At 44.6% G+C, this 13,155-nt stretch overlaps 1 protein-coding gene, 1 long non-coding RNA gene and 1 pseudogene across 6 annotated transcripts in view; all 3 read right to left on the bottom strand.

Annotated features, from left to right (window-relative positions):
* Positions 1 to 1,530: 1,530 nt before the first annotated feature.
* On the bottom strand, positions 1,531 to 4,481 carry LOC120066036. Of its 2 annotated transcripts, none has more exons than XR_005478727.1 (2): positions 3,428 to 4,481; positions 1,531 to 2,275 (listed from the first exon to the last, which is right to left on the bottom strand). It is a non-coding gene; the product is annotated as an uncharacterized LOC120066036 (long non-coding RNA). The 2 variants fall into 2 exon arrangements; XR_005478726.1 differs by lacking the exon at positions 3,428 to 4,481 and adding an exon at positions 2,710 to 3,416.
* Positions 4,482 to 4,770: 289 nt separating this feature from the next.
* On the bottom strand, positions 4,771 to 7,893 carry LOC120022753 (annotated as a pseudogene).
* Positions 7,894 to 10,563: 2,670 nt separating this feature from the next.
* Positions 10,564 to 13,155, bottom strand: part of LOC120066011 (regulatory-associated protein of mTOR-like) — a 195,043-nt gene continuing 192,451 nt past the window's right edge. For all 4 annotated transcript variants that reach the window (XM_039017056.1, XM_039017073.1, XM_039017064.1 and 1 more), the window contains one exon: positions 10,564 to 13,077. In XM_039017056.1, coding sequence (XP_038872984.1) covers positions 13,009 to 13,077 — 69 coding nt within the window. In that variant the 3' untranslated portion in view covers positions 10,564 to 13,008. The remainder of the gene's footprint in view (positions 13,078 to 13,155) is intronic.

Genomic DNA, 13,155 nt, shown 5'->3' with positions numbered 1-13,155 from the left:
ATTCTGAAACAAAAGGAGGCAAAGGTGTGCTTTAGGACCATGTGGACGTCTCCGAGCGGTCGCATAGGCTGTTTAGTGTTTATCCAACTGGATAATAATAAAATAAATATTATGTCCCCCCCACTTCTAAAACCAAAGTTGCGCCCCTGCTTAACGATAAGCTCAACCAACTGCCATAGCAAACCCATGGGGGCCAACAGAGTATACTAATCGAGGGGGGTTGGTACCATAGAGAGTAGCCTGGCAATTAGTTCAGCCCTTCCTGTTTATTCGCCAGAAGATGTTTCTGGAAGCCTGATCGCCATGGTTATCACACAGGTTACTGTGGAGACGGCTTAATTGTGGCCAATTAGACCCCCCCCAGGGAAATGGCACTGAGTCTTATAAGCTGAAATAATGATGGCAAAGCAAACTCGTCTGTGATGATTCGGTATGAGTGCAGGTACAGAATGAGAGAGGGAAGAGGTAGAGAAAGAGCTATGAGAGGGAGGGAGAAAAGGGGAGCAAGATAAAGGGAATATGAGGGAGAGATAGCCGGAGTGAAAAACTGGTGTGTGTGTAGTCACCTCTGGCAGGGTCCACAGGTTGACAGTGTACCACTTCAGTGTACTCCACATCAGGCTCATTATTAGACACTGCACTGCTCTCCCCATCATAGGCGATAAGCAGTAATAAGGGAGTACTAACTAACTCTCATAGTAGTGGATGTGAGTTTCTCTTTCAAACAATCCCCTGGCCTTGTACACAGATAATAGCTAACATTCGCCAAAGCAAGCTAGCTACTGATAGTGTAACCCTAGTAACAGTACAGATGAAAAATGATCAGGCCTACTGTACATCTTACTGTAGAAATTGTTGAAAACTAGTCTAGGTTGGAACTGTTGCTGTTAAAATACAATAATAATTGTTATTCTTATCTGGAATAAACTGATTGAAGCAAGATGTTTTTTGGGGCAAACACACCGTTCTGGGTGTAAAATAAAATGCAAATTAATTACTTAAAAATCATACAATGTGATTTTCTGGATTTTTTTTTTGATTCCGTCTCTCACAGATGAAGTGTACCTAGGATAAAATTTACAGACCTCTACATGCTTTGTAAGTAGGAAAACCTGCAAAATCAGCAGTGTATCAAATACTTCTTCTCCCCACTGTATGTTTTTAATGGGGGAAAATAAACATTAATACATATTTATATGGATATTTAATTTAATTCTTATTTGTTTTAGTCTATATTGCATTTGTTTTAGGCATAAGGGCAATGAAATGTACGTATAGTTGCATATTTTCCTAATCTTGGGTCCCAGGAAAACATAGATTTTCTCATTTGGGTCCCAGGCTGAAGAAGTAAGAGCCCCTGATCTACTCTACTGATTTGAAGTGGATCATAGCTTTCACCATGATTCACCTGGTCAGTCTATGTCACAGAAAGAACAGGTGGTAAAATTTGGTATACTCAGTGTAGCTATACAGCATTATAGACATTCATTGGTATCTCATAAAACAAAATTTGCGCTATTGACACATTGCTAAAAAAACAGTTTTATTGTAGAAGTGCCTCTTTAAAATCAATCAATTAACCAAACCCAAAATATATACACACATTTCTATTGATAGACTAGTGTACTGTACATACAGAATCAGATCTATACATTTAGACACGCACACATTGTTTTTGGACAAACAGACTATTAGACAAATGGGCTAGTTCCATCATTCGATAGACATGCAGTCAGACAGGCAGACAGACACAATGAGGTGAGAACACAGGACAAAGACAGTATGTTGATAATGACAGGAAAGTACAGCTCTTCCAGACAGCAGCAGGAGAGGAGAGGGAGCAATGGGGCCAGTTCAACTGTCTGTCACTGGGACTGATGTTGACAACAAGCCCCTTGGTGTCAGCCATATTGTGTCCACTACACCTGTACCTTCTGAAATTACATCTAAAACACATAACAAAGTAGTAGTATTTTCTCATAGGAACACATTTTGGCCATTTTTCCCTCTCTAAAATGTCTGTGGGGATTTTGTTTTTTTGAGCCATTGTTCCAATTGTTATCCTTGGTTTTCATCCCATATATTCCTTTATTCAACCAAGTGGTGCAAAATGTTTGTTCTTTTTTGTCTCAAACCAAAAAAGTCCCTCCCTCTGTGGGGTTTCTCTACACTGTTGCTGGGAGACTGTTGCTGATGCAAGCAGGAAGTGATGCCACACTATCTCGCGTCCCATTGGTCGCTCTCCCCTCCATGCCGTCAAAGGGTGGCGCTGCGTCTGTAATAAGATGATATGGCCACTCAACACCTGACACAATCACTACTGAACACAGCTGCCCTGTAGCCAGCTACATCCTGCAAACCACTGCAGAATCTGCACATCTAATGAGGCATGTTTGCTGAAGTAAAACATCAAATTGTTAAGACCTGTATCGATTTGTATATAAGGAACTAAGCAACTTTTCCCGTCTAAACACGCACGCGCACACACACACACACTCACACACACACACACACCAAGCTTCTCTGCCATGTCCTCTCTCTCATGCATTCTAAGTTGCACAGGATGTCTACAGCTGGACGGTAAGACAATACATTTTTGTTCCTCTAACAGGAAAATATGAGAGGAGATGCAGAGAGTTAAGAAGTCACCTAAGGTCACCTCAGAGACCCCTACATGCACACCGTATGGGTGTCATGGTATGGACTGACCTTAGGATGACGACTTCTGACACCAACATGCTACAAGCAGCTAGCATGCTAACGGCTAGCATGAAATGGAACACATGAATGGGGGGTGAGACAGACGGTGGCAGTTGAATGTCGGTTATGGTTCGAAGCATGACGATAGGTCAAGATGGAACACACAGGAGAGAGTAGGAAAACGGGCTCCCTTCGGGTGGGTTATAAACCTCCATAGTGCTGTGGGTAAGACTCACTGTTAGAGTCATCGGATTTAGGGCTCGAAGGATTTCTGAGAAATGGTGAACATAAAGTCAACGTTGGCAGTGACACAACAGGAGATCATTTCTTAATTCTAGGACCCTTAAAGCTTATTAAAGGGACAATCAAAGGTTGTTCAATTTTTTTCAGATCACACCTAAAATGAAATGGTGCTTATCGTTCACATTTATTTGGGAATGAGGCATATAGCCGGATCTACATAACAGATACCATGGGACATGGTTGAATCTCGTCAATAGACCACTTTCAAGATCTGAAAACATCTGACAAACTTTTCATTTTGGAGTGAACTATCCCTTTAAGGCCCTTTGGCTGTGCTGTATGTGGCAACATGGTGCTAAGCACTGACCAAAAACCATTGGCGCCAGCTAATGCTATCATCCTAGATAGCCACTATCACAGAAAACTACTTAGGAAATAGGCAAGCCAACTCACACTGACAGTTCAGTTGCGTTCTCTCTCTTACCTATACAATAAGAAGAAGGGGATGAGAGAGAGAAGAGGTTGTTCATTCATAGTCAGACACCAGCAAAGGCCTGTGTTGCTGGGGGACTGTAGGTCTCTCTACCTCTCTTGGAATTGTAGCGCAGCACACAGGCGAGGACCAGGACAGCCATCACTAGCAGACAGCAGGCCACGATCAAACATTTCTTCCACATTGCCATCTTCACTGTAGAGAGATAGAGGAAGGGAGGAAGAGTGGGAGAGGTAGGGAGAGAGATGCAGGGAGAGGTAGGCAGGGTGTTTGTGAGAGGAAAGGGTAAAGGTTGAAAGACAGTTAGGGTGGGTGGAGATGAGGACAGAGTGGAGAGAGGGGACAGAGAAGGATGGTTGAAAGAGAGAGAGAAAGTCAATCTTAAAGTTCAGAGTCAAATGTCCATCTGCTTCCTCCTCTTGGGGTCTGAACTTAAGTGTCCCCTTCATTCCCCCTCTCCTCCTCATCCCCCTATCTTCTGCCTTGACACTGTAGCTGCCGTAGTGCGAATATGGGGGGAAGCAGGCTGGGTCTAATTGCTCTGGCTGATGAGTGCTAGCCATGTCGTGCTGAGGAGTCACAACCCATGGGAGGTTATTGCGTTGCCACTAGCATCCGGATTGACTGTGCTCTCGCGTTAGCCGTCGGCACTAACCACACCACAGGACATAGAGGGCAGAGTGGCTACGGGCCAAGGTTAGCTTAGCGGCGGGGAATTTAGCGTGGCTCATGCTAATCAACGCCACAGCAGAGGAGCTCATTGGGGTTCGTTAATAGTGGGTCAGATAACCTTGCTGGCAGGCACTGGGGTGGAGGGATCAGATCAGATGGAAGTAAACTTGTCAGATGTCACTGAAGCAGCCCCTGAACAGTCTTGTGAGAAGAGCAAAACTGTCGATGCTGGTCCAAAGAGGAGGGTCTTTCGTTTCTACACAAGTGGTACTGTGAACGCAAACTAATCTAGACTGGTGCATCCAGTACGAGCAGTAAACAAATGTGTGTCTATGGTGGAGTGTGTGGACTCCCGCTGTGTGTGCTGTTTGCCTGTCTCTCAACCTATTGTGATAAGTACAGCAGGGCCTTGCTCTATCTTCTCAGAGTGTGTGTGTGTGTGTGTGTGTGTGTGTGTGTGTGTGTGTGTGTGTGTGTGTAACTCTCCCCATCTATGGTGACAGGCTGACTCTGGACCATGGTAGTGTAGTTGAAGGCCTTGCAGTAGTAGGTGCCACTGTGCTCATTCCCCACTCCCTTGATCCGGTGGGACGCACTGGGTTGGGTTGAGGTGGTGAACAGCGGCTGGACGTTCCCACTTCGGTACCACTTAAAGGTGACGGGCGGGGAACCTTCCACCCCACAGATCAGGTACATCTCATCTCCCTCTGCGACCCCCGACAGGTCTGGGGTGATGATGAGTCCTGGATTGGATAGAGGCACTGGGAGAGGGGTATTTCTGATGATTAAATAAGAAGTGTGCAATAATGCTACAATCCAATGAAGCATGAATGTGCTTAATGTTGTATACCATTCCACACTTTAACAGGCTCAGCTATGAATGCAGTGTTTGTTGCTGACCAACGTGTCGACTTTGGGGTTGTTCTGTGCCTCGCATTTATAGTCCTGTGTGTCGCTGTAGTGCTGGACGGTGATAGGGAAGATGGCCTGATGGTGTGGCTGCTGCACGGTGGTCGAGTTAACCTCAGAATACTTCTTCCACAAGGTGTAGTCGATGGGTAGGCTGCCTCGGTCTGAGTGACAGCGCACCTGGAAGGGCTTTCCCACGATCACTCTGCCAATGGCCGTTATCTCCGGTTTACTGTCAAGAACTGGGGAATGAATAGAACAAGGAAAGTGACTGAAATTACAAAATGGACTGTTAATGTGGAGAGGTTACCTTCCAATGACATCAACATTACTTAGCAGCTACACGCATAGCTACACTTAGCGGCTACACGCATAGCTACACTTAGCGGCTACACGTATGACTACACTTAGCGGCTACACGTATGACTACACTTAGCGGCTACACGTATGACTACACTTAGCGGCTACACGTATGACTACACTTAGCGGCTACACGTATGACTACACTTAGCGGCTACACGTATGACTACACTTAGCGGCTACACGTATGACTACACTTAGCAGCTACACGTATGACTACACTTAGCAGCTACACGTATGACTACACTTAGCAGCTACACGTATGACTACACTTAGCAGCTACACGTATGACTACACTTAGCAGCTACACGTATGACTACACTTAGCAGCTACACGTATGACTACACTTAGCAGCTACACGTATGACTACACTTAGCAGCTACACGTATGACTACACTTAGCAGCTACACGTATGACTACACTTAGCAGCTACACGTATGACTACACTTAGCAGCTACACGTATGACTACACTTAGCAGCTACACGTATGACTACACTTAGCAGCTACACGTATGACTACACTTCGACTCAAAGGTTGTATCTGAGTCAAGAATGCCATTTAAAACAGGTGTTCACCTAAAAAAGCTATTTCCCACATTAACATTTTTGATTGGAGTTCCCCTTTAATATCATATTGTTGTGACAGATACTGCATCAATACATGTTCTCAGCATATCCTTATGAATATCCTTATTTTACCAGGTAAGTTGACTGAGAACACATTCTCATTTACAGCAACAACCTGGGGAATAGTTCATAGGAGAGGAGATGAATGAAACAATTGGAAGCTGGGGATGATTAGATGGCCATGATGGTATGAGGGTCAGATTGGTAATTTAGCCAGAACACTGCGGTTAACACCCCTACTCTTATGATAAGTGCCATGGGATCTTTAATGACCACAGAGAGTCAGGACACCCGTTTAACGTCCCATCTGAAAGATGGCACCCTACACAGGGCAATGTCCCCAATCACTGCCCTGGGGCATTGGGATATTTTTTTTAGACCAGAGGAAAGAGTGCCTCCTACTGTCCCTCAAACACCACTTCCAGCAGCATCTGGTCTCATATTCCAGGGACCGATCAGGACCAACCCTGCTTAGCTTTAGAGGCAAACCAGCAGTGAGATGTAGAGTGTTATGCTGCTGGTGATTAACTAAATGAATTTATTCAAAGACAAGCGAGATTGACTTACTTTGGGTCACACATAAAAGCCTTATGGGCTATAGTCGTACCTTTTGCTTGGACAGGCAGCGTTGCACTGTACTTGGAGATCATCCTGGCGTCTGCTTTACATGAGTAATTCCCATTCGTGCTCCGTACCCCTACGGCGACATATATACCATTGAAGCTGCCTGGCGTCAGTGTGTAATTGTCCTTGTAAATGGAGTATTTCACATCCGAAGCGCTGATTCTGTCAGAGGAGTAGTTGATTCTCTTGCAGGTTGACGTGACTTTTCAAACACCTCTGTCAGATACATGGTCAGAACTGGCTGGGAAAACAGTTCTGTTTGGTGGATTAAAAAAAACATTGATTACTCAACACTCTTGGAGGCTGAGTACATGTAAGAACATTCACGAGGAATGTTGTGACGAACATTGATAAGGTAATAGATGTGAATAGGGTTGCCCAGGTTTTTTCAGAGATCCTGGTTGGAGGATTCTGGATTTCCTGTTTATTCGCTCCTGATTCCAGGAAACTTCCAACCAGGATTTCTGGAAAACCTAGGAATTTAACGGAAAGTTCTCCAGAATTTAACCCTAGCCTGGACTTGGTTATACACTGATAGAACAGATAATAGCTTTTTTGATAAGCTTTTTTCAACACCACATTCTACCGTACATTTCAGATTCCTTGAAAATCCATTCACTCACCTGTAATCGTTCACGTTTTCCATTGCTTGCTTGACAACATTTCCATCTCCAAACTGGACTCAAACTCCCCAGAGTGCTCGGCCAGGGCTCTCATGCTGTGGTTGGCTTTACTTTGACCAGTACTCAGCAGAATCAGTCCCTCCCTTGCTCAGGTAGACTTTGAGCCCGGAGCTGTTACCAATGACACTGCAGATGTCCAGATTTTCCCCTTCGATGATCATTGATCCGTGTGGTCGGACAGAGATTACAGGTGTGATGAACAGCTCTGGAGGACAAAACGAGGAAAATTGGTCTGGAAGCTGAAGGTTGAAACCAAGAGACTTTTCCCCAGACACATTCTATTAAGTTTCAGACATGGTTAAAATGATTAGAGATGAATTGAGATTGAGAACAACAGTAGGGTCCTGGACTAAAAAGGTATTTCAACTGAGAATCTCCACTGAATGTGTGTTTCAGTCCAAGACTAGGTTTAACCTGTGTCTTGGAAACCTGCCCTAGATGTTCACCGCCATGTTCTGTTTTTGGGCTCCACTCACCTTTTACAGTGACCACCACATTGCTGCTGGCAGTGGACGGGACCGAGTCTGGCAGCAGTATGACCCTCTAGTCACAGTGTAGCTTTTGAACGCCAGCGTTGTTGAATCACAGCCTAGTCTCCACCTGGTTGGTCATAATAATACAACAATGTTAACTAGAAAAGCAAACGTGTGTGCTTGCTACTTGAAGTATTGATGTTTGTGAAATAAGTTGTAGTGGGGGTAAAAAAATATTGGGTGTGCTTGCTAAGGTTAACACACAAGGTTGACTTTGACCTTCTCCTCAAAGGTCCTTGGAGTCCTTGTAGAAGTAGAAGACGATAGCGCCGGACTTCTCGGGGGCCTTACACCAAACGGTCACCTCCTCTCCCTCGCTGAACACACGCTTGTCGACGCTGAGGACTGGCGTCTGCAGGCCTGGATGGACACGAGTACGAGTGAAAGCACGTGGTCACACAGATAAAAATCACATGCCATAGACAGAGTTATGCTTAACTTGCAAGCTTTTCAGTCCACAACAGAGAAGAGTTGACAGAGTACTAACCTGTCACAGTCAGTTTCTCAGAGTTGGTGCTTGGCTCCTTGCCCTGTATGTTCACCTTGCATTCGTACTTCCCAGTGTTGGCCACTCTGGCCATGCGCAGAGAGTAGAGGAGGTCCTCTGTGGTGGTGCTGCTCTTCGTGTACACCATGGTGTTGTACTTGTAGATGGTGTATTCACGGTTCAGGAACCCAGAGCTGCTAACTAAGGCCTGGCAGCGTACCGTCACGTTGGTACCTTGGGAGACAGCGTTGCTGGGCTCGAGAGACGGGGTGACACTTCGGATTGTGAACACTGGAGAAAGAACTCAACGTCAATGCTCCGACTGATCAAACGCTCTGTATAACAAAAGTTCTAGAAAACCAGCCTTTATTTAGTGAATTCACACTTGGTAGTGGCATTAATCTTTTCACTGTTTTGGAATGTTCTCTTTCTGGGCTGTGTGTGTAGTCATAGACACTGCTCAGCATGGTTAGGGTGCAGTAGGAAGGAGCCAACCTTTGCCCCCCCAAGTGTCTGGGCCTCTACAGGTACTATGGGGTAACATGGAGTGGGGCACCCTTGCTTTTGTGCTCAGGAGAACCTGTTTCCTGAGGGTAGGATATCACATTGTGCTCGTTCGTTACAGTTTACACCGTCGTAAATCCCAGCATGCCCTTCAAAGCTGTCAAACTACTGTTAGCTTAAGCTCCTAGTTACGATTGTTTGTTTTAACTTCTACTGAGCTACCTACCGCCAGACATATTATACCTTATTGGATGAACTTATTAGAGGAAAATAAACAGTTTGACTATGATATACCACTCTTACCTTTGTACCAATATGAAATAAAAAATAATATTAAAATGTATGCACTCACTACTGTAAATCGGCTCTGGTTAAGAGCATCTGCTAAATGACAAAAATGTAAATGTACATTTCTTAAGGGCAGGGTAAGTTACTTTCAAAATGTAATCCGTTATGGTTACTAGTTACCTGTCCAAAATTGTAAAAAGTAACTACATTTTTGGATTACCATAACTAACGTGATCGTATTACTTACTTTCGGATTACTTTCCCTTTAAGAGGCATTTGAAGACAAAAAGGATACATCAAACGCATTTGGTATGTCATCATAGTGGTCTCTGACTCGCTCAGGTTGAATAAACTTGCATTTTATTCAATGCCGACTTGAATGTCATTGAGAAAACAGAAAGGTGTCCTTGTATTTTTTCACTTAAGAACCAGCAAACTCTTTATACCCCCTTAAGCAGGGTTGGGGACTAACTGATTACATGTAATTTGATTACAAAACAAACTAATATTTTACACTACCAACAAAATTATTATAATCAGATTACTTTACAATTTTTGCCTGATATCCAACTGGACAAGACAGTGTGAGACTGGACTTATCTTAGCTCCTGCCCTGGCTCCAGTTAAGGTAAACTTATCTGTACTTCCAGACCAGTAGGATTCTATTCCATGTCTAAACTCAGATAGGGGGCTGCTAGTTGGCAAGTATCATTGGTTGTTATCAATTAAACTGTCTCTCTTTATACTGAGGCTTTGTTGACATTTAACCATAGACAAACCAATGTCACGGCAAACAGAGAAACAGTTAACAAAGGCCTTCTATTCAATGCGTCTCGCTGAAGTGTTACAGATTGTACGATAGACATGTGAAGGTCATTTCCTATTGAGCCGAGATATGCAGCATTTATGGTGAACGCAGTGTCCGCTAAAGTAGAAAAATTGCCATATAATATCAATCGCTCTGTAACTTCCACGATACGGATTGGATAGAGCCCTAAATCTGCTTTTATTCAGAACATTCACGAAATACCAAACAAAGAATAAATATAAGGATTCCGAATGAAAAACTAAAACAAAATGTAGCAAGCAGCACCTTGAATATCAGGCTTAATTAAGTCCATGAAAAATATTTGAATCATCTCCTTGCTATGAAATTATACCAGGACTGATTTTCACATCACAGACACTCACTCCTCAGGGGATTCTTTTTGAAGCGGTCTGGTGAGAAGGATAATATGCCTGATGAAAAAAGTGTACTTTAAAAAAAATGTTTTTAATTCCAGATCAATCGATATGGTAATGATGACATGAATATTGTGACGCAATAGTAGATACATTTGTCTTACACAATACATGTAGAACTTCATAATGAGAGCACGAACATTAACACAAACATGAAAACACACACCAAAAACAAAAAAACACCAGGAAAACCAGCGCTGTTGTGTATTTGGTTTATTTTACTGACTTCATCTCCTGTCCTATAAACTAGTCAGCAAAGCAGTCTTCCGTCACAGAGAAACACCCGATTGCTTTCATTTCTCCTAAGTATTCAAAGTTTATTTTTGTTTCCATATCTAAAATGTTAAAACTCAAAGCAGGATATCTAGAGATGTGATTCTGAGCATGGCTGAGGTGTCAGGGGTTTTGCTGTAGGTGTCAGTGAAAGCAGTGGAGGCTGCAGTACCTCCTCCGTACCCTAGAGGGTGAGCTACTGAGCGTAGTGGGGCTTGGTTATGACCGCGAGTGCAGCCGCTTCTACAGAATGCATGGCATGTGTTACCGGTTACCCTGCCCGGTTCAGTCCACAGGCAAAGCATTATTGTCCATTCCTTTCTAGGGTGATAGCCAAGCTGAGGACTTGAGGCAAAAAGGTGAGGGTAGGGGGGAGTACTGTATGAGGAGAGACACCGTGTGGGTGAGAGCGTCTGTGAAAGGGGGAGAAACAGTCCTCTCCCATCTCTCCATCCCACTGAGGTCCAAGGCAAACAAACACCAGCAAATAAAAAAAAAAAATTACAAAAAACTGAGCAAAAAAAAAGTTACGAAAAACAGGAAGGTAATACAGAACAAACCAAAAAAGCGACCCCTAATAGAGGCACATTAATGGCGATACCGCACTTGGAGCGAGTGTTGACCAGAGGTGTAACCCTTGTTAAAAAAAAGGCACCTCAGGACTCACTGAACTGATTTTGACCTTCTTAGTTCGTCACATCAAGAGTAACAGCAGACCTTATGGCAGTCAAACCTCCGTGAGTCTACCATGCAGAGACGTCGTGGTATTATGTGGCTCATGAGGTACCTGAGCTAGTGTTGGAGGTTGACAGGAGGAGCTGTGGCTTTTGACAAGGACACTGAACTGAAGAAGTGCTATGGATCGTTACTGTGTATTTACCAGTGGTGTACAAGTCTGAAGTCACTCTTGTTTTTCGACCCAACTTCTCTATCCCAATCTTCTTGAAACTCCCTTTCTGCTAAAGAAACCAAACACGGCTGGCACATAAAACCAAGGTTAAAAGAAAAAAACTCAAATAGAAGAAAATTGCCGCAGAATATTCTCCAAAAAGGGTAACGGATAGCAGGGTGGAGGTTGGTAGTTGGCACACAGGGGAAAGGGCTGCCTAGGGCTGGTGTGTGTGTTTCTGGGGACAGTCCATACACAGTTTATAAAGTCCTCATAAGCCTGTGTGCGAGGATGCAGCAAAGTAGCAGCAGAACCCCATTCCCTCTTCCCCATTGGTGTCAATGGGGACGAGGGGATGCAGTGGGCGCTGTGTTTCTTCTCGTCCAGCCTCGGGGTGCTTCTGGCTGGGGTTAGGTCTGTAGGAAAGACTGGGGATGGGCATGGGTCAAGCGGGCCTCAGCCAGAGCTCTGGAACTGATACTTCAGGCTCCACAGGCGGGTATGGCTCAGCTGATGAGTGGAGCTGGAGCAGCAGAAGCTTGGAGGCTGTAGAGAGCTCCTAGCTAATTCATTATTGCTTTGCAGGTAGGGCAGACAAGTAGCATCAGTCTTGGGATTAGAGCTGAGCAGTAGTCACCCATTGCGCTATGGACATGGGGTCAGCCTTTGGACATAGGACAATGGAGATGAATGGCTTGGTTGGTGAGGTTGGTGAGTTTAGCACAATTGGGTGAGGGTGCATGGATACAAGGTCTGGTTAGTCCTACAGTATAGCATGGTAGTGGACATCTGTATGGGCATCGGTTTGTGTCCAAGGCTGTGGGCCCACTTTGGGCTCATCTGTGCTCTGTTCTACATTTCACTTTCTCTCACACCAGACGTGCTCCGTCTGTCAAAGTGCCTGGCCGTTTCAGAGGAAGCGCCTGTAGTCCACCATCTTGTACGCGAACAGTGAGAGAAAGTCTATTAGCTACAGCGGGGGGGGGGGGGGGGCTTTTAATAAGGGTCGTGCGGGCGTCCGTGAGCCACGCCTTTCATGTCCAGAGTCGTGTGTGAGAGAGGGAATTGTCCATCTCTCGATAGCCTCTTGACCCCGATGCATAGAGGTCATAGAAAGGTAATGTAGAGGTCATTCCGAGTTCATTCAGGTAGCGACACCGCCTGTCTCCCCCAGCCAAGGCTGGAACCTTTAAAATAGACCTATTATTCATCTCTGTATACACGCAATTAAATATACACGCTCCTCAGCACTGCCAAGTCTACAATCAATAGCTTCATAATAAGAATATGAATAAAACGATCAATAATAATCAGATAAGTCAACATCATAACACGAGTTTGTCAGCAGCCATCACTATAGAACATTCAGGGGTGGTAACAATTGCATATGTACATTAGAAGTAATTTACATCCTGGCTCCGAGGGTGAGAGGTCAGGGGTCAAAGGTAAAGTTCGGGGGGGGGGGGGTTAACGCCGAGGGGTTATCTGAGCCTCTTCTCCGCTGAGTAGATGGACATGTAGTAGTCGTTACTGCCCACCGCCAGGTGGGGCTGTTGGGACACAGGGAGAGAGAAAGAGAAAGAATATAATGGACTCCTAAAGACAGGTGTAAAAACATTCATTTCCCA

The sequence above is a fragment of the Salvelinus namaycush genome, chromosome 2 (genome assembly GCF_016432855.1).
Source record: "Salvelinus namaycush isolate Seneca chromosome 2, SaNama_1.0, whole genome shotgun sequence".
In the NCBI taxonomy this organism is placed as follows: Eukaryota; Metazoa; Chordata; class Actinopteri; order Salmoniformes; family Salmonidae; genus Salvelinus; species Salvelinus namaycush.
This window is presented reverse-complemented; position numbering and strand designations above follow the sequence as displayed.